The following is a 23,714-nucleotide window of genomic DNA, read 5'->3' on the forward strand; positions in this document are numbered from 1 at the left end:
CGTCGACTTTGTTAACTAGGGACTGGACAATAGCGAGTAATATACTCTGGAGCGCTGGGTGGTGTGTGCACATCCGAAGCCTCACTAGAAGACCGTTCCAGCACCCTCTCCTCCAGCGACATTGTTTTGGGTCGGCCTCTGGAATCAGTTCAAATGACTTACGAGGTGCAGACAAAGGAACCGCTTTGGGAAAGTCATATTCCTGGTCGTAGTGCTAGTAAGTTGACTGTCTGATATCCAATAGTTCTCCCCAGTTGTATGTAATATAGGGTTTTCTGGGCTAACAATGTAATAAATAATACATTAAAAAATGTATACTGCACAGTTTCCTAAGGACTAGAAGCAAAGCTGCCCTCTCTATTGGCGCCATCTTGAATTGTGATGGTGAAAATGTTGGAGAAGACCTGGTGATTGGAATGGACCGTTGTCCCTTTCTACCTCAATCTCCATGTCCATATTCAGCAGTGAGATTGGCCTATAACCCCAGCCCTGTTGCCATTAACATTTTAGAGTTCCAACTGAGCAATGGGGATGCTGCACAACACCATCAATATTAATGTTCTGTGGCTAAACCGGCTTTGGAAGAACTTTCTCCCACATTAATATTGATGTTGTTGCCAGATATTGGAGTTGGGCTCTCTTTAAGGATTTATAGCAGGAACAGTGGATGCACACTCCTCCTGAGGGGCAATGCCATTTTGGATCCGTACCTCGATGATGCAGACAATTTCTCTCTGTTCGTAGCAATTTCGTAGCAATTTCCGTGGGAGAGGGGTGACTTCTGTACACCCTTGATGAGATCTGAGGAGAGAGGGTTGCCTTGACGCAGATCCAATTCCCTTCCGATGCTGCATGGCCGGGATGATTGTTATGGAAAAATGAGCTTTCCATTTCAAGGGATCTGGGAATGTCAAATGGGTTTGTTGATTCTGGAATACGGGATATTGCTTTTGGGACATCTTCACAAACAGTCCACTGTTTAGCCACACACACTGACTCCCATATCACATTCATTATAAGTTTTGAAGATGCATTGCTTTACATATCAAGTGTCAAGTGGGCTTACTTATAAAGCGTTCCAGGCCTGGATATTTTGTCATGCATTCTGTGATAAATTGACTTTGTCGAAAACCCAGTATAAATAAAACGGATGTGAATGACCTTGACATTGTTGCCTGACACAATCATTCTATCAGACTTATTAAGGAATCCAGAAGCATTGGTCATTTTGACTGTTAAATTTAGTGACAGAGCCATTATTGGTCATGATTTTAGGGGTCTCCTTCTGAATCTTATGTACCTACTAGCACTTTATGAATCCATCTATTTCCATCATGCACAAACATTTCTAACTAGGCAACACAAATTGCTTATCATACACTACATGTCCAAAAGAACTGTACTTGTCGAACATCTCATTCCAAAGTCATGGGCATTTATATGGAGTTGGTCCCCCCTCTTCTGGGAAGGCTTTCCACTAGATGTTGGAACATTGCTGCGGGGACTTGCTTCCATTCAGCCACAAGAGCATTAGTGAGGTTGGGCACTGATGTTGGGCGATTAGGCCATCCTCGCAGTTGGTGTTCCAATTCATTCCAAAAGTGTTCGATGGGGTTCACGACAAACCGATCTCGACAAACCGTTTCTACATGGACTTCACTTTGTGCACTAGAGCATTGTCATGCTGAAACAGGAAAGGGCCTTTCCCAAACTGTTGCCACAAAGTTGGAAGCATAGAATTGTCTAGAATGTCATTGTATGCAGTAGCGTTAAGATTTCCCTTCACTGGAACTAAGGGGCATGGCCCGAACCATGAAAAACAGCCCCAGACCATTATTCCTCCACCAAACTTTACAGTTGACACTATGCATTCAGGCAGGTAGTGTCCTCCTGGCATCCGCCTAACACAGATTAGTCCGTCGGACTGCCAGATGGTGAAGTGTAATTCATCACTTCAGAGAACGCGTTTCCACTGCTCCAGAGCCAAATGGTGGCAAGCTTTACACCACTCCAGCCGATGCTTGGCATTGCGCATGGTGATCTTAGGCTTGTGTGCGACTTTTTGAGCCATGGAAATCTATTTCATGAAGCTCCCGACAAACAGTTTTTGTGCTGACATTGCTTCCAGTGGCAGTTTGGAACTCGGTAGTGAGCGTTGCAACCAAGGTCAGACGATTTTTACATGATACGCGCTGTAGCACTCGGCGGTCCCGTTCCTATGACGGCTTTTAAAGTCACTGAGCTCTACTGTAAGGCCATTCTTCTGCCAACGTTTGTCTATGGAGATCGCATGACTGTGTGCTCGATTTTAAACACCTGTCAGGAATGGGTGTGGCTGAAATAGCCGAATCCACTAATAGTGTACATTAAACATCTGAATTTGCATCGACCATATATAGAACAAAATGTGTCAATAATGAAAACCATGTCTTGGCTCAGACTCCCAAAGAACATTTTACTGACAAAACCCATATACAGTGGGGCAAAAAAGTATTTAGTCAGCCACCAATTGTGCAAGTTCTCCCACTTAAAAAGATGAGAGAGGCCTGTAATATTCTTCACAAGGTTTTCACACACTGTTGCTGTTATTTTTGCCCATTCCTCCATGCAGATCTCCTCTAGAGCAAGGATGTTTTGGGGCTGTTGCTGGGAAACACGGACTTTCAACTCCCTCCAAAGATTTTCTATGGGGTTGAGATCTGGAGACTGGCTAGGCCACTCCAGGACCTTGAAATGCTTCTTACGAAGCCACTCCTTCGTTGCCCGGGCGGTGTGTTTGGGATCATTGTCATGCTGAAAGACCCAGCCACGTTTCATCTTCAATGCCCTTGCTGATGGAAGGAGGCTTTCACTCAAAATCTCACGATACATGGCTCCATTCATTCTTTCCTTTACACGGATCAGTCGTCCTGGTCCCTTTGCAGAAAAACAGCCCCAAAGCATGATGTTTCCACCCCCATGCTTCACAGTAGGTATGGTGTTCTTTGGATGCAACTCAGCATTCTTTGTCCTCCAAACACGACAAGTTGAGTTTTTACCAGAAAGTTCTATTTTGGTTTCATCTGACCATATGACATTCTCCCAATCTTCTTCTGGATCATCCAAATGCTCTCTAGCAAACTTCAGACGGGCCTGGACATGTACTGGCTTAAGCAGGGGGACACGTCTGGCACTGCAGGATTTGAGTCCCTGGCTGCGTAGTGTGTTACTGATGGTAGGCTTTGTTACTTTGGTCCCAGCTCTCTGCAGGTCATTCACTAGGTCCCCCTGTGTGGTTCTGGGATTTTTGCTCACTGTTCTTGTGATCATTTTTTTTTTGAGATCTTGCGTGGATCCCAAGATCGAGGGAGATTATCAGTGGTCTTGTATGTCTTCCATTTCCTAATAATTACTCACACAGTTGATTTCTTCAAAACAAGCTGCTTACCTATTGCAGATTCAGTCTTCCCAGCCTGGTGCAGGTCTACAATTTTGTTTCTGGTGTCCTTTGACAGCTCTTTGGTCTTGGCCATAGTGGAGTTTGGAGTGTGACTGTTTGAGGTTGTGGACAGGTGTATTTTATACTGATAACAAGTTCAAACAGGTGCCATTAATACAGGTAACGAGTGGAGGACAGAGGAGCCTCTTAAAGAAGAAGTTACAGGTCTGTGAGAGCCAGAAATCTTGCTTGTTTGTAGGTGACCAAATACTTATTTTCCACCATAATTTGCAAATAAATGTATTAAAAATCCTACAAAATGATTTTCTGGATTTTTTTTCTCTCTAATTTTGTCTGTCATAGTTGAAGTGTACCTATGATGAAAATTACAGGCCTCTCTCATATTTTTAAGTGGGAGAACTTGCACAATTGGTGTCTGACTAAATACAGTGGGACAAAAAAGTATCTCTGACATGGGTCGCCAATACAGCTGTCCAGCTAAAATCCCCCTCTCTCCATCCCCCTCCTTCCCTCCACCCCCCTCCCTCCATCCCTCTCTCCCCCCCTTCAACCCATCTAGCTTTTGCGTGCGAGCTAGTAAGTGGGACCTCTTAGGGGGCAAAGAGTGACCTCAATTCAATCTGATGTCTCGCCTATCGATCTTTTCCGATGGCTGCCTGGGCTGCCATATCCCCCGGAGACAGACAGCTTGGCCGTCCTTGTAATGGCTGACGTTCACGTTTAAAAACCTCTGGCCTGTTTATCAAGCACAAGCCCCCATATCCCTCCCCCATCCCCCTCCCCCGAAATATAAATTACACAGGATGAATTGGAATACAAACCCCCCAACCCCCCAGCCTTGTTTTACAGATTTTCCTCACATGCATTACTCATCTGCGGAACCTTTTGCAAAATGTGAAGTGTTTGTCAATACAGATTGAGGAGTTGTCTGGGTTAAATGCATGTGACTGGTGCCTGTGTGTGTCATCTCCAGAGGTACCTGTGTGTTTTAGGAGGCGATGGGACCTGGAACAATTACTGTCAGGCTACGAGTGACGTATCGGCAGGGTTATTGTATTTATCATCCCAACCTCTGACTTGAGCCTTGATTGGTGAGGCCTAACCTCCAGATTGCTTAGATGCATGCAGCTATTTTGCAATGCTGTTCCAATATTGGTTTATTCAATGAAATACTTCTATGTTCACACATGGGGAAGTACTATACAACCTCGAATTTGATGTTTGACTCCACCTACTGATTCAAATGTCTATGTGGTCATGTTTTGATGGTATGTGTAGGTTGAAATGTTCTCTGCGAAAAGGCAGGTGTGCAAAACGGAAGGCAAGAGTAATGATTTCCAAGCCATTCAAAGCAGCCATGCCAGTGTTTGATTTACCCTTACCCCCCAGTGGTGTATACACACACACACACACACTCACACACACATACACACATATACACACACACACACACACCTACCTTTGGGCCACATGTGTTTTTTATATTCATACCAAGGGAGGGAAAAAAAAGTGTGCTTCCAAAATGGGGGTTGAGGGGTCATGGTGTTTGGCCAGGAGTGACAGCTCTGAAATGAAGGCATAAGTCACTCTCCTACTCACCACACGCACCATTCTGGGATAGTGTGAGAGGGGAGGGGAACAGAACAAGGCTATGAAGGGTAGGGTACTGTGGAGGGAGAAGGCTGTAAGGCAGTTGGTGGGAGGGAGGTGGGGTGTAAAGGGCACAAGGTTACAGTGTGGGGTAGTGGTGTGTGATGGGAGGAGTGGGCGGGGGGAGAATGACTGAATATAAAGCATGTCTTTAGGGAGGCAGAGGACCTGTGAGCTCTTCTCTCTTACCTTTATCAGGCTGTCACAGAGCTGCCACTCCGAGTGAAGGACCACAGATGTTGTTTACACATACAGTACCCACCCACCAAGCCACTCTCTCTCACACACACACACACACACACACACACACACACACACCACCTTGAACTGAAGGGTCAAAGACCATGTGTGCACTTTCTCTTGATTCTCTCTCTCTCTCTCTCTTTTTCTCTCTATTTTCCCTGACTCAAACACACACATACATCATTAAGTGAGAGGTCAGAGTGTTTGTTTATACTCTATCTCTCACACGAACAGCAGGGGTGTATCAACATTTGGGCTGCACCCTGCCGTGAGAGTTGGTGAGTCCCCCACTTTGTTTCTCACTGATTGGTTAAGACTATTGATTGGTTTCATGCCTCTGTACCCCATCATATCCAAACAACTCGAGATAAACACACTGTCCACACTGAGTGACTACTACTCATGGCCAATGGACTGCACTACATGGAATTACCCATATGACTTGAGCCATCTGTCATAAGCTTGGTCTAAAATGGCCACTTGAATTCATATTGACTTTGTGTATCACCTGATTTCAGCCTGTTCTTTGGTAAAAAGATCATTTAGTTGTATTATGTTGTAGTCATAATGACAGAATATGTCATGGTGTTTGAAGTGAATATACTTTTGATAGTCTACTTAAACATCTAAAATGTTAGTCATGGTTATGACTGGTTATGACATCTGTAAGTCATGTTTTAACAGCATTAGGCAGGCAATACATTCATAGAGTAGGATGTTAGCTGGTTCGCATAGGTCTTACAAGTGGTTGAGATCATAGCAACACAAGACGGAGAAATAACTGTGAACAACATATGTTTATTTCAATTAATGGATCCATAATTTCCAAACAAAAAAATAGAGAGAAAAAAACATACTCTTATAGAAATATTCTGTGAACTAATTCATCAACAGACAGTCCTGCTCTCCAAGGTCCCAATGGCTTTCAAATCCCAATAATTGTTGCTGATACCACAGTGCCACGTTAAAAAACAGACTGGTCGTCCAACAATCAGTGTTGCCTTACAGCCCGTCATCAATTGATGGTAACTCAAACGCATAATAATATCTATGCTACATCACAGTAGATGACCATTGTAACTTTAATGGAGGTTTGGAGGTTAGTGATACAATGTCCTAGTATGCTGCTTGAATGACAATTGAATTGAGGTGGTCTCTACCCCTACATGACAATGTCATGTGGAGGACATATTGCCTGTCATAACAGGTAACTTCAGATTATGGCACAGTCATAAAATAAATGCTCAGTGACAAAATCTTGTTCTAAGGCAAGTACAACTAGAGTTTTCAAATGCGTATTGATCCAGGCTCCATAACAATTTACATTTTCCACAAAAACATCAAATGTGATTGTGACATGAAACTAACTGGCATTAACTGGCATGTGTCATGTCATTTCTATGACAGCATTATGTAGATGTTATGAAGGGATACTTGTATGATATTCCGCTTTGAAACAGTGGCAGAAGTACACTGACCATTACCAGTTAGTGGCCCTGTAGTTTTGACCTCAAAATGGCAGCTGAGGAAGAATCTACCAGTGCTGTGTGTATGATGGGAGTAGGTCGAGTGTGGGTTCTGGATAGTTTCACATTGCAAGTGCCTATTTTTATTTTTTTTATTTGCAACTTCCCACACCCTCTGACATCAAATTATAGACAAAACAAAAGGTATTTTTGTCACCACTACCACAAAGACAATTAATATCCATGTTCCACTTTGATACAGGCTGTTGATAGGTATTTTGCCCTGGGTGAGGCGTGATTCTCTGTTTCCTAGTGGCATGTCTGTCCTGTCTGTCCTGTCTCCCCATCCTGAACCTGAGCTAGTCTCAACATACCCCTTAACGTGGATGTCTATGAGTCAATGACATACATATGGACACAATCATGAATTTCTCTCATTATAAACAGTGCTAATACACACACACACGCACAATAAATGTCTTCTGAAAATTCCAAGGAAATTTGGCATTCATTTTTTAATGGCTTCTGGTTTATTAAAAAATAATTGGTTGATGAAGAACCTTTGGCCTGGCTCTCTCGGTCAAGCAGTTCTATCGGCAAAGGCCTTGCTCTAAATCGCCAGACAGTGGAGATTCTTGGACACGTGTCCTTTAGATGCAAGCACAGTGCCAACAATACAATGACTGCGTCGCCAGTAGCCGCAACCGCTTCGAGTCCAAGACTGACAAAATTGCCTTTAACGGCGTGAGTCCTACAGAGCTGCAGGAGAAAAACCCTTCTGCCAACCGGCCCGTCTAGTGCCACCTCACAAACGTGGCGTTGGCGAAGTAGGAGGGGCCATGGCAGCCACCAAGTCTCTCTATTGGCTGTGGTCCCCTGGAGAAGAGGCGTGTGAATGGCTGGATTGGTGAATGGGGGAGGGGAGTGGTGAGATAGTCAGGTGATCGGTCTGCTTTTTGCTGGAACGGTGGTGGTCTTCCAGGGGATGGATGGAGGAGATAAACAGAGGGATTGAGGGATGGTCGATGAAGGCTGGATGAAGAGCTGAATACGCAGCGACTCGTCTTCCTCAGGGCCCGTTCTCATTGTAGTGGAGGGAGATGGGGCGGTCGCGCTGCACGGGCATGTAGGGCCAGTTGTAGCTGGAGCCGGAGAGGAGCATGTCGCGCAGCAGCGTCTCGATGGGCGTCTTGCCCACCAGGCGCACAAAGAAGAGTTGCTCGATGACGGGCGAGGAGACGATGCGGAGGGAGGGCAGCCGCAGGAGCAGGCGGCCGAAGCGGTTGGGCTGGCTGGGGTACTGGTTCCTCACATATTCCTCCAGGGCACACTGGGACTTCTCCTGGATGCTCTCCACGTGGGCCACATCCGACAGGCCCATGGCATCTGAGAAGGGGAGGAGAAGATTAGGCGTTGATGAGTTTCTGGTTCATTATGGTTTTGATGAGTTGACCTAACACTGAATTGCAATGTGAATTTGTGTCCAGCTACGTACATACATTAGAGCTGAAATGTCAGTATCCTTATGTAAATATGTCATTCAATGTAGTGGAATACAATTCCATTTGCCTTCAGTTGTGGGTCGAGGTTTTGTCCATGCTCTCACACCTCCCCTAGCACCGATCCCTGGTGTGAGTCTCACACCTTCCCTAGCACTAGTCCCTGGTGTGAGTCTCACACCTCCCCTAGCACCAGTCCTTGGTGTGAATCTCACACCTCCCCTAGCACCAGTCCCTGGTGTGAGTCTCACACCTCCCCTAGCACCAGTCCCTGGTGTGAGTCTCACACCACACAGAGAGTGTGTTGACTGTGTGTGATACTTTTCACACCCTTCGAGCTCGGTGGTTATGGGGTCAGAGGTGGGTGAACTCAAAAGTCCCATTTAGTGTACTGCACGGTGCTGTGCTGTACTGCACGGTACCGTACTGCACATTCAGTACTACTGTGCCCGTGTTTCTGTCCCCAGTATGAACCTTGTTTAAAGGCTGCATCGAACAGTGAGGGTAATTTTCTCCCAAGTGCTTTACTCTAGTGTGCAGCAGAAGCACTGGGACAGGATATTTTACCCACCACCCAGCACGCTAGTCCCTTTGTCACAGTACCCTTTAATCGGCCCCCTGTGCAATATTGGTCCTGCTGAGCATCAGTTCCGCATAACAAAAGATTAATATGCCTCATATTTTTGTCACATAGGGCCCCCCCAGGGGGAGTATAACTGCAAAATCTGACACATTTCCCACTTTGAGGGCAGGTGTGTAGTTTTTTTTTAGCTATCTGCAATTTTAGGGTCTGTGTGAGGCATCAGTGGCTGAGAAAGCAAGGGCTGTCTGTGTGACTGAACCCTCGCATGCAACTCCGACACCTCCGCAGGCATCCTTTACAGGCACCACTTCCCTTTGTCTGGCTCCCTGAGCACACACAGCCACACTCTGGGGATGAAGATGGTGGCAGTGGTAAGATGGCCGCTCTTTGATTCGGGGTGATGGAACTGGGATATAGGGTGGAATGTCTGTGGGCGGAGGTGAGAAGGGGTATTGAGAGTTTGTCTGTCCTTGTTAGCTCATGCAGGCAGGTCTCAATGGGGGGGGGGGGGGGGGGGGGCTGGTCAACGACTGGTCTGTCTATCTCATTGTGTGTACGTGCATGTGTGTTGGCTGGAGTTGTGGGACGGATCACATGGATGCTCAGGGCTACAGGGGTTATGTAGGTCAGGGCCTGGGCTGTGGCGAATCCCTCTTGTCGCTGCAACCCACCATGAATAATTCAAGCACAGTGGTGGGGGCAGGGGTGAGAGGGCTGGGGTTTGGAGAGGAGGAAAGGGGAGGGGCTGCCTGACTGGTTTCAATAATAGATGGAAGCGTGAAGGAGAGGAGGGTGATGAAATAAATGAGGAGAGCAAAGGGGTTCTTCAGCCATCCAAATGGAAGAGTGCGGGCATAGTTATTCTGACAAGCTGTGTGATGGAGACAAGGAAAAGGGTGATCGACAGGAAACAAAAAGCAAGACCTCAGAGTTGGGTTCTCTCACACTCATACCCCCTGGGTCATAAACAATGAGTCCTCCACACATCTCAATCCCAGATCTGACAGCATTCTGGGTGGTGTAGAATAACCATAACTTTCTACTGTGCCTCATACAGTGGCAAAAGTGGTTTATCAAAGCAATAAGCAAACTATTGTTTTTATATTGCTATTTCACCAATATCTACGCTTCTTTATCTCATAAGTAGTCTATCCATGATAATATTTGTATGGTATCCATACATTATTGATACATTGTTTACAAAGGCATTGTTAACCACTTGGTTGTTAACCACATGCTGTATTGCAGACTCTATACGTCTACTAACTTATCTGGAGTGACCACTATTAGCTATATGTGTAGTTCCGCACAAAATACAACACAAACTATCCTACAGATAGACATAAACAAAGACATATAGAAACAGAAACCACTAAAGTCAACGCCACTCACCGGAAGTGAAGAGCACGATGGATTTGAGGCAGGAGTACTCAGCCGTGTCCACCTGCAGAACCTTCAGTTTCTCCACCTGCTCCTGGAACACCCGGATGTGGTCCATGAACGCCACCACGCGCTCCGCAGACATGGGCGATGCGTGCAGGCCAGCCGCCGCCAGCAGGGGCGCCACGTGCAGCGGCATGGAGCACTGGGCCGCGTTCAGCACAAACAGCTCACTCCATGACATGCGCAGGAGCGCCACCTAGGGCACGGGAGGAATGATGGTAGAATTGGTTAGTTCAGAGTAGACAGAGGGTGGTTCTGGGAAACAGGGATAACAGTGTTTATCTTCCTTATGCAGATGATTGAGTATGGAAAGTGTTAGTGATATGCTCCAACTTAAAGGCTGCTGAACCCACAATTGAACCTTTACATTGCATCTACAGCTCATCCATAAGGGACTACCCAAATAATTTCTATTTTCTAGTCAGGCATAACAAAATATTTAGTCAGGCATAGTTTCTAGTCAGGAATCAGGGTGGTCCTCCTCACCTGGTCCATGAGCTGAAGGTCAGGGAAGAAGGGGATGTTCTTGGCCCACTCCACAGCGCTGAAGAGCAGCCGTGCGGCCAGCTCGCAGATGTTCTCGATGCCCATCAAATTGTTTCCCTGCATGCACTGGGACCCGTAGCGGGATGTGGGGTAGGGCTCGGCGCGCAGCAGCAGAGAGATGAATCCTGATAGGTAGGGCTGCCCATTGTAAGGGTCGCTGCCATTGGTCAGGTACTGACCCGGGCTAGACTGGGAGTTGGACATGCGGCCTCTCTGGACAGCTGAGGGAGAGAGAGAAAGAAAGAAAGGGTTTAGAGAATAAGAAGATATGGCATTTGAATTTTATGAGCAAAATACATTTGCCCTCTTTTGACATTTCATAAGCGAATACACAAGTGCTAGAAGCTAATTGTTTGGCGTGGTGCAGGTACAGTAGGAGCTAACTTGGTTAGACTACTGCACCTTTCGTTCATTCATGTGGCTGCACCCTATGAGATTTTATTTCAATCCAGGCTGGCACAGTTACATTAACATTTAGGACCTGAAGCTTCTCTGTCATCACGTCGTCATTACTGCATCCAGCACTAACCGGCTTGATTTAGTAGGCTGCAATTACCACCGTGTCATAAAGCACCATCTAGAGGCACTCAAACGAGTCTGCTCTTTCTCAATGGGAATATATAGGGCCAAATCACACTGGGGCTAGCAGCTAAAAGACATGTCATGGTGGGTGCCTGGGGAGAGGAGGAAGGAGGGTGGAGGTTGGAGGTGGGGGGCGCAAAGTGTGGAGAAACGGGGGGTAATTTCTGCGGCTCTAAATGTGTCGGCACTCTGTCTCCTGACCGGCAGACCCCGGTGCCGTGCATCAGTGAGTAATGGCAACCAGCAGCCAGTAAAGACACTACGGTTCTTCACACCTCTGCCCCCCCCCCCTCCCCCCCCCCCTCCCCCCCCCCCCCCCCCCCTGCCAAATGGCTCAGCCGAAGAGGAAGAGGGCACGCAGAGGCTAAGCACACATCCCCACCCCCGCCGAACTATGATGTGGCGGCTCAAAGCCCATTTGGAAAACACCTGTTCAGTCATCCCCGCTGTCTGACTAATAACTCCATCTACAGTTACAGAACGAGGGAGAGAGAGGGGAGAGCACGAGAAGGGGAAGGGAAGGGAAGGGAAGGGAAGGAAATGGAAGGAAAGGGAAGGAAAGGGAAGGGAAGGGAAGGGGAAAGAGAGGTGATGAGGGAAGGCAGAGGTAGTGACAGAATGAGTGATAGAAAAGGTTAACAGAGAGAGGAACAAGAGAAAATAGTGTAGGAGAGAGGGGCGAGAGAGAGAGAGAGAGAGAGAGAGAGAGAGAGAGAGAGACAGTGAGAGAGAGAGAGAGAGAGAGAGAGAGAGAGAGAGGAGGGCTAGGGTTTGGAAAAGACTTTGAAACTCAGCATCACCTGTCCTTCGACACAATAGCTGTGAAAATTGAATACACTACAGTGTATCAAAGAGGACAGGTCAAATCACTCAAGAACATAGTAAGTCAATAGATTCGTCCATAGAATTTCAAGACTGTTGACTGATTAGAAAAACGTTTGGGTTTGTGACCAAAAAATATTGGTCTCCCTTGAACTCAAGCAACTTCTGTCCCAGGGAAAGAATGTTGTCTCATTTGGCAAACAACAACATAGCGTACAGAGACCGCATTGAACAATGGGCCATACCATGTCACTCACAAAAAAAAAAACTCCTGGTCGTACTCAAACCTGAACTTTTTTCTAGAGCACTGTTGTCCTTCATTAGAGGTTAGTATGTTATAACTATCTGAATTTAAAAAAGATGTATCAATACATCATAATGATTAATGCCATAATCCACCAGACGACAAATCCACCACTTCCACTTGTCTTCTGAAAGGCCTCTTTGAGGAGGTTGTGTGTGAATGCATGAGTCGAAATGACGCATCAACAGCATCTCTATGTGAATGAGCAAGGGAAATGAATGAGACAGGGAGAGAAGGGCATAGACAGGGTAAAAGGGAGAGGGAGAAAGACAGTGAGTGGCACTGGATGAGAGAGAGAGAGAGAGAGAGAGAGAGAGAGAGAGAGAGAGAGAGAGAGAGAGAGAGAGAGAGAGAGAGAGAGAGAGAGAGAGAGAGAGAGAGAGAGAGAGAGAGAGAGAGAGAGAGAGAGAGAGAGAGAGAGAGAGAGAGAGAGAGAGAGAGAGAGAGAGAGAGAGAGAGAGAGAGAGAGAGAGAGAGAGAGAGATGTAGGGACAGATTTTAATGCCTGCCATAATCGATTTCTAGTGTGGTTGGAAAGACTGGCAAACAGTGGGACCAAACAACGAAAGAGCCTAAAACCCCAAACAGAAAGACCATGGCAATACATCAAACCTCATGGTACATAAATAAGGCAGAGGGGAGAAAAGGGCACAAAACAGGTATCATGGGCGATTTCAGCTCTGACTTTTAAAAAACACCACCCCAGCGAGTCACAGAGAGTGTGTGGCGGTGGAGTTAAGCACGCCTCATCTTACCACGGCTGGCCTTATTTGGCCTTTAGTCACTGCTAGAAGTACAAGACAGTTGAGCAAACTATTGTAGATAAATACAATTAAGGACTATCTGCTACTGTAAAAGGTCATAGTCAGGGGCTATGTACTAGAAGCATGACAGATTTGGCACAGCCTCATTGTCAACTGAGATTAGTGGTATAATGGTTTTCATGTAGTCCCTTAAAAGTCTGCTAACAAAAAACACAACATACTGTAACATTCAAAACACAGATACACACAACAATAGTTTTTTTGTTTGATTTACAGTAAAGCAGTCTGTATTGTGTAAGCCCGCTCAGAGAGGAGTGTCTGATGACTGTGTGACATTCATGTGTTATTCCTGTGCTTCTCACAGATTCCTTTAGTTTGGGTTAAACTCTGAACTCTGGGTTCACTGCTCTCACTCTGCACGCAAGGGTAAGTGAAGAACCAACCCCCGGGCAAAACGTCAAACCATTTACCCGTAGTCAAATACAAATACACAGAGGAAGGTGGGGCAAGGCTGTGAGAAAGATGTGGAGAGAAAGAGAGGAAGAAAGGGTGAGAAGAAAGGAGAGGAAAAAAGGAGGTTGAGAAAGAAGATGAAGGTGAGTGTAAGAGGAGAGAATTGAGAAATGGTTCCCAAACTGTGGGGCGCACCCCCGAGGGATCGGAAAGGGAGGACGTGGGGTCCCCCCCACAAAAATAAATAAATTAAGGAACTCAGTCCGGCTTTAAACATACTCTTGAAAGTTGTAATAGTCGAATGCACAAGGTGCGATTTGGAAATTGGGTAGTGCATCATCAGTTCCTCTTGACATGTTAGTCATTGCAGACCTTAGAGACCTATAAATATCACATGAATAGACATTAGACATGACAAAATGTGTAGAATTGCAGGACATTTTTTATTTTACCTTTATTTAACTTGGCAAGTCAGTTAAGAACAAATTCTTATTTTCAATGACGGCCTAGGAACAGTGGGTTAACTGCCTGTTCAGGGGCAGAACGACATATTTGTACCATGTCAGCTCAGGGGTTTGAACTTGCAAACTTCCGGTCGCTAGTCCAACGCTCTAACCACTAGGCTACCCTGCCGCCCCCGAAACAAGCTTTCAACATACAAAATTATCTCCACCAACAAGAGGGCTGTGAACAGTTTGTGTCATGAACAGTGCTTGTGCCCATAGAAATAGACGTGGCGTATGCGCGTTGGGGGGGGGGGGGGGGGGCACGGTATATTCCTCAATGCTGGAAAGGGGGGCCATAGTAAAAAAAGTTTGGGAACCCTTGAAAGAGACAATGGGATCGAGGAAGAGGGAGGGAAACAGAGTGAAGTATGACATTGTATGGAAAGGGAGAGGCAACGGATAAAGAGACAGGGAAAAAGAGAGATTCAGACAGACGGGGATGGAGAGAGCTCCCGGTGAGGACGCTCAGACGCGTTAGCTGCAAACGTAGCCCCTTTAATATCCACCCAGTCATGTTGGCGCTGCTTTGATGAAGCAGATGTGAATTCATAACAGAAATGCACCCTGCACGAAGGAGTGGTCTGGTTTTCTATCTATTCGATCACACAAAAAAGCTATGCTATACAAGCGACTCAATCATTTTCATTGCATTGAGTTAAAACTCAATGGCTGTTTATCAAGGAAATTGGTGTAAAGTCACCTGGACTCAATACTTCAAAATGTAACAATGGACATGGATAATGCTAGACAATGTAAAAGCTAGCCTTTCATATTGTAGCAATAGGCTAACCTGGCTATGGTACAAACAAGAGAGAAAATTAGAGACTCAACAAAGAAATATGACAATATGACATGCAATGTATTGTGAACTGGAGTCTATTCACCTTGAGGTGTCAAAGGAAGCCCATCTCTGCAGAGTGAGCTCTATTCCTCCCCACACATCCCCCTCCTCTAAAATATTAAATGCTAGCCGTGGGGCTATCAGAATGGGAAACGACGAGTGCCTCAGCTCAATGGTCTCTTCGTGGCCTATCACTTCAATGGAGGCTGCTTTCTGGCAGTGAATAATGGCAAGGCCTCTGTCAATATGGAAGCCATGGTGCTGGAACCTCACCGACAGCTTGGACTGGGGAGAGTGAATTAGCCTATTAGCTTTACGTAAAGAGACCTATTCTAACATGTCAATAAACTATGACAGTATTGTAATAGGGAAATGTTTTGGCAGGCCAGAGTTTAGGGGGCAAACTAGTTTCGGTTTTTGATTGCCTGCTCATACAAACTGGACAACGTGTATGGGTTAGTCAATAAAGGCAGTCAGTTAGCAAGCTGTGGTACTTACTCAATAGAGTCAACCTCACATTTGGACCTTGAACATGTCCATTATTAATGTTTAGTTTCTGGTTCCCGTTGACCTACAGTATATCTGTCTCTGTGTTTGGTTGGTGTGAACCAAGGTTCACCAACTGTAGCAATCCTATGTATGAGTAACTGAATATCAATATACAGGACTTTCCCTGTGTTATTTACCATTGTGGGACACACAATAGGAGTCACAATTGAGATAATCTGTCTTTGAATGTTCTGTCTATGAACAGTCGTAAATATGTACTTACTATGAACAATCTAAAGCAGGGGTCTCCAGCAGGTCGATGGCGAGCTACAAGTAGCTCGCAGCCCACCTTGAGTAAATCGCCAAACAATTCTGAAAGTACATGCAATTTTCACGTGTTCCACGGCAAACTGTCATAAACAAATCTCAGAAGTATCAGACACCACAAGCTCCCAGCTACTATTTATTGACATTATCACACCCCTAGTTAGTCACTATTGGCTTAAAAAGCCAAACCTAACACTATCTGCCAATTAATGTCCAGCAATATTGCTCCTGTCTGTCTGTGTGGTGCGTGCGTTTGTCACTCCGTGTGTAGTCAGCTGATGTGATAACCGTCTTGTGGGTTGACAGAAATACTTTCCCCCAATCAAATCAAATCAAACATTATTTGCCACATGCACAAGAATACAACAAGTGTAGACTTTACTGTGAAATGCTTACTTACAAGCCCTTAACCAACAGTGCAATTCAAGAAGAAGAATATATTTACCAAGAAGGCTAAAATAAAAAGTAATAATAAAAAGTAACACAATAAGAATAACAATAACGAGGCTATATACAGGGGCAACGGTACCGAGTCAGTGTGCGGGGGTACAGGCTAGTTGAGGTAATCTGTACATGTAGGTGGGGGAGAAGTGACTATGCATAGGTAACAGACTAGCAGCAGTGTACAAGGGTGAGGGAGATGTCAATGTAAATTGTCCGGTGGCGATTTTAATGACTTGTTCAGCAGTCTAATGGCTCGGGGGTAGAAGCTGTTAAGGAGCCTTTTGGTCCTAGACTTGGCACTCCGGTATCGCTTGCCGTGCGGTAGCAGAGAAAACAGTCTATAACTTGGGTGACTGGAGTCTCTGACAATTTTATGGGCTTTTCTCTGACACCGCCTATTATATAGGTCCTGGATGGCAGGAAGCTTGGCCCAACTGATGTACTGGGCTGTTCGCACTACCCTCTGTAGTGCCATACGGTCAGATGCCGAGCAGTTGCCATAACAGGAGGTGATGCAACCGGTCAGGATGCTCTCGATGGTGCAGCTGTAGAACCTTTTGAGGATCTGGGGGCCCATGCCAAATCTTTTCAGTCTCCTGAGGGGGATAAAGGTTTTGTTGTGCCCTCTTCACGACTGTCTTGGTGTGTTTGGACCATGATAGTTCGTTGGTGATGTGGACACCAAGGAACTTGAAACTCTCGACCCACTCCACTACAGCCCCGTCAAAGTTAATGGGGGCATTTTCCTGTAGTCCACAATCAGCTACTTTGTCTTGCTCACATTGAGGGAGAGGTTGTTGTCCTGGCACCACACTGCCAGTTCTCTGACCTCCTCCCTATAGGCCCTCTCATCATTGTCTGTGATCAGGCCTACCACTGTTGTGTCGTCAGCAAACTTAATGATACCAGTTTCCAAACTTTTAAAAATGGGTATTCTGATTTGATGTGAGCTCACGACACGTTTCATTTTTTAAAAGTAGCTCCCGTGCTAGAAAAGGTTGGAGACTTCTGTTCTAGAGTGTGTACTCTAATGGATAGTGTGCCTGCCCATGCCAATATCTGGGTGCATGTCACCATGTGAGTTCGTATCTGTGACCATTTCACTATGTGTGGTAGCTGGTAGGGAATGTATTGTATGCATGAGAAGGCTGTCAAGTATACAGTGTGTTCTTCAAACGTGTGAATTTGACAAACATCACAGTCTATATTGGTCTTTTTTGGTCCCACTAAGGTCAAAGGAGCACATATGGAACATTCAGACAGCAGAACATGATATGCACTTCACTCCCAACTAGCCCAAGGAACTGTCAGCCAGTTTCACAGGTTCACTGTCTCTTTCTTCCTCACTCCCTCCTCATCCCTTAAACCAGTGTTCTACTCTAAGCAGGAATGTCATTGAGAAACATGGAGTAGAGATGCCAGAGGTGCCAAACAGGTAGAGCAGCAAAGAGGTAAATATGACCTTTTACATGACTATTTAGTATAAATCAACCTTTAACACAAGATATTAGATATGTATGTGGGCTGAAATAGAGTGACCTCTCAGTCAAGTTACATACTAAGGGTCACCCTAAAGATCAGCTGGACTGTCCAAATAACGCTCCAGAATTAGCCACGTACAACACCAGCGAATGTGAAACTTGTCTTAAATAATGCAGATGTGTGTGTGGTATATTTTGGAGCCAGTTACTGCATGGATTGGATCAATTACTCCCTCACTTTTTGTACCTTACTAAAAAGTTGCCATGTTTAACAGAATTTCGCCACTAGGGAGTGGTGCATTTTTGGAGAGGGAGGGGAGATGTGGGGCACCGACTTGGTCAACAAGAAAGGCCCACGTAACCACAAACATAACCTGTCAGGTTTGTTTTTATATGCTTTGTTGCAGATATTATGCTCTATTTGTTTATTTCCACTGGTAGAGGCCTACTACTCCATCAATACATTACTTTTAACAATGTTACCAACAGTAGAAGGGCGTGGATAAAATCACTGGGGAAGCCAGGAAAAAAGCCATATTACAACCTATGTGTTGTGATAATTGCGTTGTTTGCTCTATAACCTATAATCTGTCCAGTGAAGTCCCCAATCATTTTGCATGTAACAAACAGTTACATGACCTACAGCATGGTCAAGCAAGTTAATGTTTCTGACATTTTCGGACCACTAAACAACTATTGATTTAGAACCCCGGAGAGTTATCGCAAGTCGCAAAGAAAACAGGAGCTACTTCCACTATTCCAGCCCCATTTCAACTTCAACATTTCAACATCATCTAATCACCTATGCTTAGTCTAATACATTGACAACTAAAATATACAAAAAACAATTCAGTCCAATCATCATAAGCTAAATATGATGTGGCTGTCCATGGTTCCAATTCTGTGTGTGTGTGTGCAAGTAAAAAAAACATGTTGATTCAGCCTACTTGTAGAGAAAGGCCAATGCCATCCTCCTCTCTTTCAAGTTGACAAAACAGTCTATCACTCTGTCATACAGTACATGCTTTTTTGTATTGTTGTCCTGGGCTACCTGGCTAAAATGTTTGTGTGACAAAACTGCACATTTTAGAGTGGCCTTTTATTGTCCCCTGCACAAGGTGCAACTGTGTCATGCTGTTTAATCCGCTTCTTGATATGCCAAACCTGTCAGGTGGATGGATTATCTTGGCAAAGGGGGATTTGCTCATTAACAAGGATGTAAACACATTTGTGCCATTTTGTTTGAGAAATAAGCTTTTTGTACGTGTGGAAAATTTCTGGAATCTTTTATTTCAGCTCATGAAACATGGGACCAACACTTTATATTTTTGTTCAGTATATCTTTTTTCTTGGTCAATTTTTTGGGGACGTCTGGCTTCCCACTGGTTACCAATCCATGTGTCGAGAATAGCGTGATATTTAGATGATTATTTTGTGCATGGCTTGCATAAGTAGGCAATAACTTGTAGTGCTTTCTTTATATTTGGGAAAATGAAAGAAGATATTTCTGATGACTTTTAAAGACGTGACAGTCCTCTGCTTTAACCCAAGAGCAAACACTCGTTTTTGAATAACTATTACAAAGTTAATTATTGATAGTTTCAACAATCAATTTGAGATTATTTCCAAAATTCACAGGGATTATAACTCAGAAAGCCCAATAGCCTTCTCTCATCAGCCGACCCAGGTGCATTATGTAGAAGAAACATGACTTATGTATGACCTCTGAGGAAGACGAAAAGAAGCTTTGGGGGTGTAGTCTTACTGCTTTCTCGCTGCTACCAGTAAGTTTTTTTATGTGATTGCAATGCTGAATTGAAATGTGTGCAATTGGTGCTTCTAGTATTAATTTTCCCCACCATTAGTCTACCTCTGAACATTTCAGGGCAAATGGTTAACAGGACATTATCTTAGGCCCTATTGCCGAGTTAGAAACAGATATGTAGACTATTTCACACCAAATAATGCCTCTAATATTTTGGTTATTATAATCTGACTAAAAAGTTAATTTGTTTTTCTTTTGGTGTTTGAAAATTATTGGTAGGCCTAAAGAAAACAATTAAATATGTTGTATTTACTACCTGACACAGGTTGCCGTTTAAAAGCATTGTTAACACTTGGTTGTAGTACAACACAAGTATGCATAACATTTCAATTATAATGATTGATTGAATGTCAATTAGAGAAGGCCTGCATTAACCACGTCGTCATCTTCAATTTAAAATCAACACTTTTAATATTTTAAAGACGTGCAATATTTAAAAATTGTCCTCAAATGCACTGACACTTACGAAGACACGTCTCTAGGCCTATAATCCACGATGAGGATGAGTCTGTTTTGCGTGTGATTGACTTGTACCAATTTAATCAACACTTGAAAGAATTTAGATTTTTTTAAATCGTGTTTATGCTGAATAATAATCTAGGCCATATAATAGTAACATAGCAAAACAGTAGTTAATATATAATGTAGCCAAATAATGGTCTGATAACATATTGAGTGTGTTTATGTAGATGAAAGGTCAACAGACTGCGGTGCGTCAGGATACTTCCTCGGGTTCATTCAATCAGAAAGGGCCATGGCCGACAAAATGTACCCTGCAGTGCTTTACATGAACTATGTACAGCGTACACACTAGCACACTAACGAGATCCATTGGAGGATAATTTTAGGCGATAGAACGGGTATTTCCACCTAAAATGCATTGTATAGTTCATTATGACAGAGGCTACTGTATTCAAGACCTCGTTTGTAATAGGCCTGCCTGCTAGATACACTCAAACACTGGAAGTTAAACACAGCGTACAGCGTGCTTCATGCACAGAGCGCGCGTCTTCTGTTGACTACAGTTTGTGTCACTATTTGCACTGTTTATGGTCATATCATAGGAACCTTTTGGAGTATCCACAACAGCTTGCGTGGCCAGGTTTATCAACAATTACAGTATATAATTTGCGATAAAATCTATTCCAATAAGCTAACAAGGTTGACTCCATAGTAGGCTACACTGCACAGCGATGCATGTATTTATGTTTATATAAATGTATTGTTGGTGGATAACGCATAAAACACAGAGTACAACGACGTCCAGCATGGAGACATGCATGTGCAAAGCTTTTGTGAGGATTTCGAGTGTCTGGTTCGCCTGTTATAATTTACACAGCTCGTCTGATTGAACATGACGCAGCAAGGTCCTAGCGGACTGATTAAAAGTAAAACGCAGTGCTTTCCGAACACGTTGCCACTGTTCATCTTTCGCACTAATTGACAAGTTCTTAAACATGCACAATACAATACATGTAGCGGGCCCTCTTGTAAACGAATAGGGTGTCGGGGAGCAAACACCAGAATTAATGGGGAGACAAAGGGAGCCCTTTTCCGAGGGGAGAAAAATAATTGCATACCATGGATTGAATAGGACATACAAGAGTAGACGATCTGAAACAACAAGCATTGCGTTACAGCAGACTACAAATGCCTTTTAGGAGAACTATGACTGATAGAAGCAGGAAATATATAAGACACGGATATCTATCTTTAAAGCGCTAACGTTATATGGTTTCAACTTTACGCACCGATATTCGTGACACCAAACGTTCGCCAAAACCAATTTGAAAATTGTATTAGTTTACATTACATTTACATAAAGGATACAGTCTTCAACGAATCTAAAACCCTGTCTTACCTTCTCTTCTCATACCGACTTTGAGGCACTTCTTCAGTCGGCAGTACTGGCACTGGTTTCGATGATGTTGGTCGATGGGACAGTCCCGGTTCCCCCGACATGTGTAACTGAGGTTCCGTCGCACCGAACGTTTGAAGAAGCTTTTACAGCCCTCGCAGGTGAATTGGCCGTAATGCTTGCCACTGGACTTATCCCCGCACACCATGCAGTCCACGTTGGGGATCTTGTCCCCGGAAAGTGCATCGTTCCCCGGGGTGGAACCAGAGGGGGTTCCCGGTGTCCCGCCAGGCTCCTGACTGCAAATCTGGAGCTGGGACCCGGGATCCGCCGAAATGTTCTCTTGCCACTGGTTTACTACCATTGCCATGCTATCCTAAAACACGTTGGTTAAACAACAGATACAAGTCCAACTCCGTAGCGCGGGGAGGAGATAAGAATCCGTTCTGACGTCTTGGGAAAACAAGGCAGAGCGAAAAGGCGCTTCCCACTTCCTCCAAAAAGTATTTAATATATTCTCAAATAGATGTTCTTAATTCGTTAATCAAATGTCCCTGTCGTAAACGTATCGTCTGTAAACTTCTATCAAAGTTTACGAAGACAGCACGGTATCAACATGACTATTTCGTAAGAATGGAGCCTACTGCCAGTGTTCTCCTCTCGGGAGAAATCCATAAACACGCTCTCTCAAAAACTTCGTGTTTTTGAAAAGTCGACCAACAGCATGTACAGAATGGAGAAGTGGTCGTTAAAGTGTCATGTTCATGAATATTGACTGCTTCGAATCTTATTCTGCTTAATAATCGAACTGAACTAAATCAACATCTTCTCTCAATCACAAAAGAACAATACTGACCATAGTTCTACGCAATTATGTGATCGAAGTTGTCTTGTGAACTCATACGGACGTGCAATACCAAAATAAAAGTTGCTTTCGTTCCTCTAATGTTGTGCGCCACGATGAGGACTGAATAGAAATGACGATTAACCATGGATGGAGTGCTCTGTGGTAGATGCAGTATATTTACAAGCAGATATCTTTGCCAATCATGTACTTCACCCGTCGGCAGCCTGTCCCATCTCTGAGAATCATAGTTAGAATTTGGTGAAAGTGACACTAAACAGACGTGCTTGTAGCCCCCCCCCCCCCCTAACCCACCATATAAGGCCAAAACTACCATATAAGGCATGACCCCTCCTCTCGTTGAGAACGGTTTTACGCATGAACGGGCAGATTCAATTGGCAAGAGGAGAATAAAGAAGTAAGGCACTCTCCAATTGGGCAGCCGCGGATTAGCTATACAGTATGTTCTGGTTGAGAGAGTGGCTGTGTTATTCCTGTATAGCAGAGTGTAGCTGTATACACAAATCAATGTAGACATAGATCTTTTTATATATATAATAACACAAAACTGTTAGGCCTCACTCAAAGGGAAAAATGTCTTTATCAAAGTAATAGGCTTATGTCAAATACATCCCCAAACATCAGTCTTTATAAACTTTTCCACTCTACTTTAGCTTTTATTTTCATAGTTTATTTGATGTATATTGAACTCAATCATCCCCACCTTAATTTACTTTTCTAAAAATGTTTTAATGACTTTTATATCCTACTGATACCGCAATGCACTCTTTCTGAATGTTTAATGTTACGCCAACGTTCTGAATGCAATACAGTTTTCACAGTAAGATTATCGATTGTGCCAAACCAAGGTGACAAACTTCTCACCAAGAGACACATATGGAGTGTTAATTTTGTCAGTTTGTTGTGCAGTCAAACTTGCCATCTGGATATCAATGCACAAAAGGCCATAGCAGTAATGAACGATGGCTACAGTGTTTTTCTCTAATGGGGTTTTCAAGTTGAAAACAGTAGGGACCTAATTATCTTTCCAGACAGGTCCTGATCTGTCATAGTAATAAGACCATTGTAGATGACAGCAGCAGAATCCCATGTGAAGACTAAAAGTAAACTCAACCAAAATAGTACATGTTTTCAACCCTTCACTCTGCGGAATTTGATAACCTAGGCCTGGGCCTCGGGATATTAATAGTAGTATATGTAACAGCCATTTGTTAGTGACTTGAACATAGTCAATATCGAAGGTAAGCTATATGCCTAACTCAAATACAAATTGATATTTTCTAA

The 23,714-nt window shown here is 44.2% G+C and overlaps 1 protein-coding gene across 1 annotated transcript; it reads right to left on the bottom strand.

Moving 5' to 3' along the window:
* Positions 1–6,114: 6,114 nt before the first annotated feature.
* Positions 6,115–22,694, bottom strand: LOC110487618 (nuclear receptor subfamily 2 group F member 5). The gene is made up of 4 exons (XM_021559540.3): positions 21,569–22,694; positions 10,810–11,090; positions 10,273–10,519; positions 6,115–8,184 (listed from the first exon to the last, which is right to left on the bottom strand). Exons 1-4 carry the CDS (start codon positions 21,933–21,935, stop codon positions 7,868–7,870), a joined length of 1,212 nt encoding a protein of 403 aa, XP_021415215.2. The 5' UTR covers positions 21,936–22,694; the 3' UTR covers positions 6,115–7,867.
* Positions 22,695–23,714: the final 1,020 nt, after the last annotated feature.

The sequence above is a fragment of the Oncorhynchus mykiss genome, chromosome 2, assembly GCF_057628025.1.
Source record: "Oncorhynchus mykiss isolate SJ-2025 chromosome 2, ASM5762802v1, whole genome shotgun sequence".
Lineage (NCBI taxonomy): Eukaryota > Metazoa > Chordata > Actinopteri > Salmoniformes > Salmonidae > Oncorhynchus > Oncorhynchus mykiss.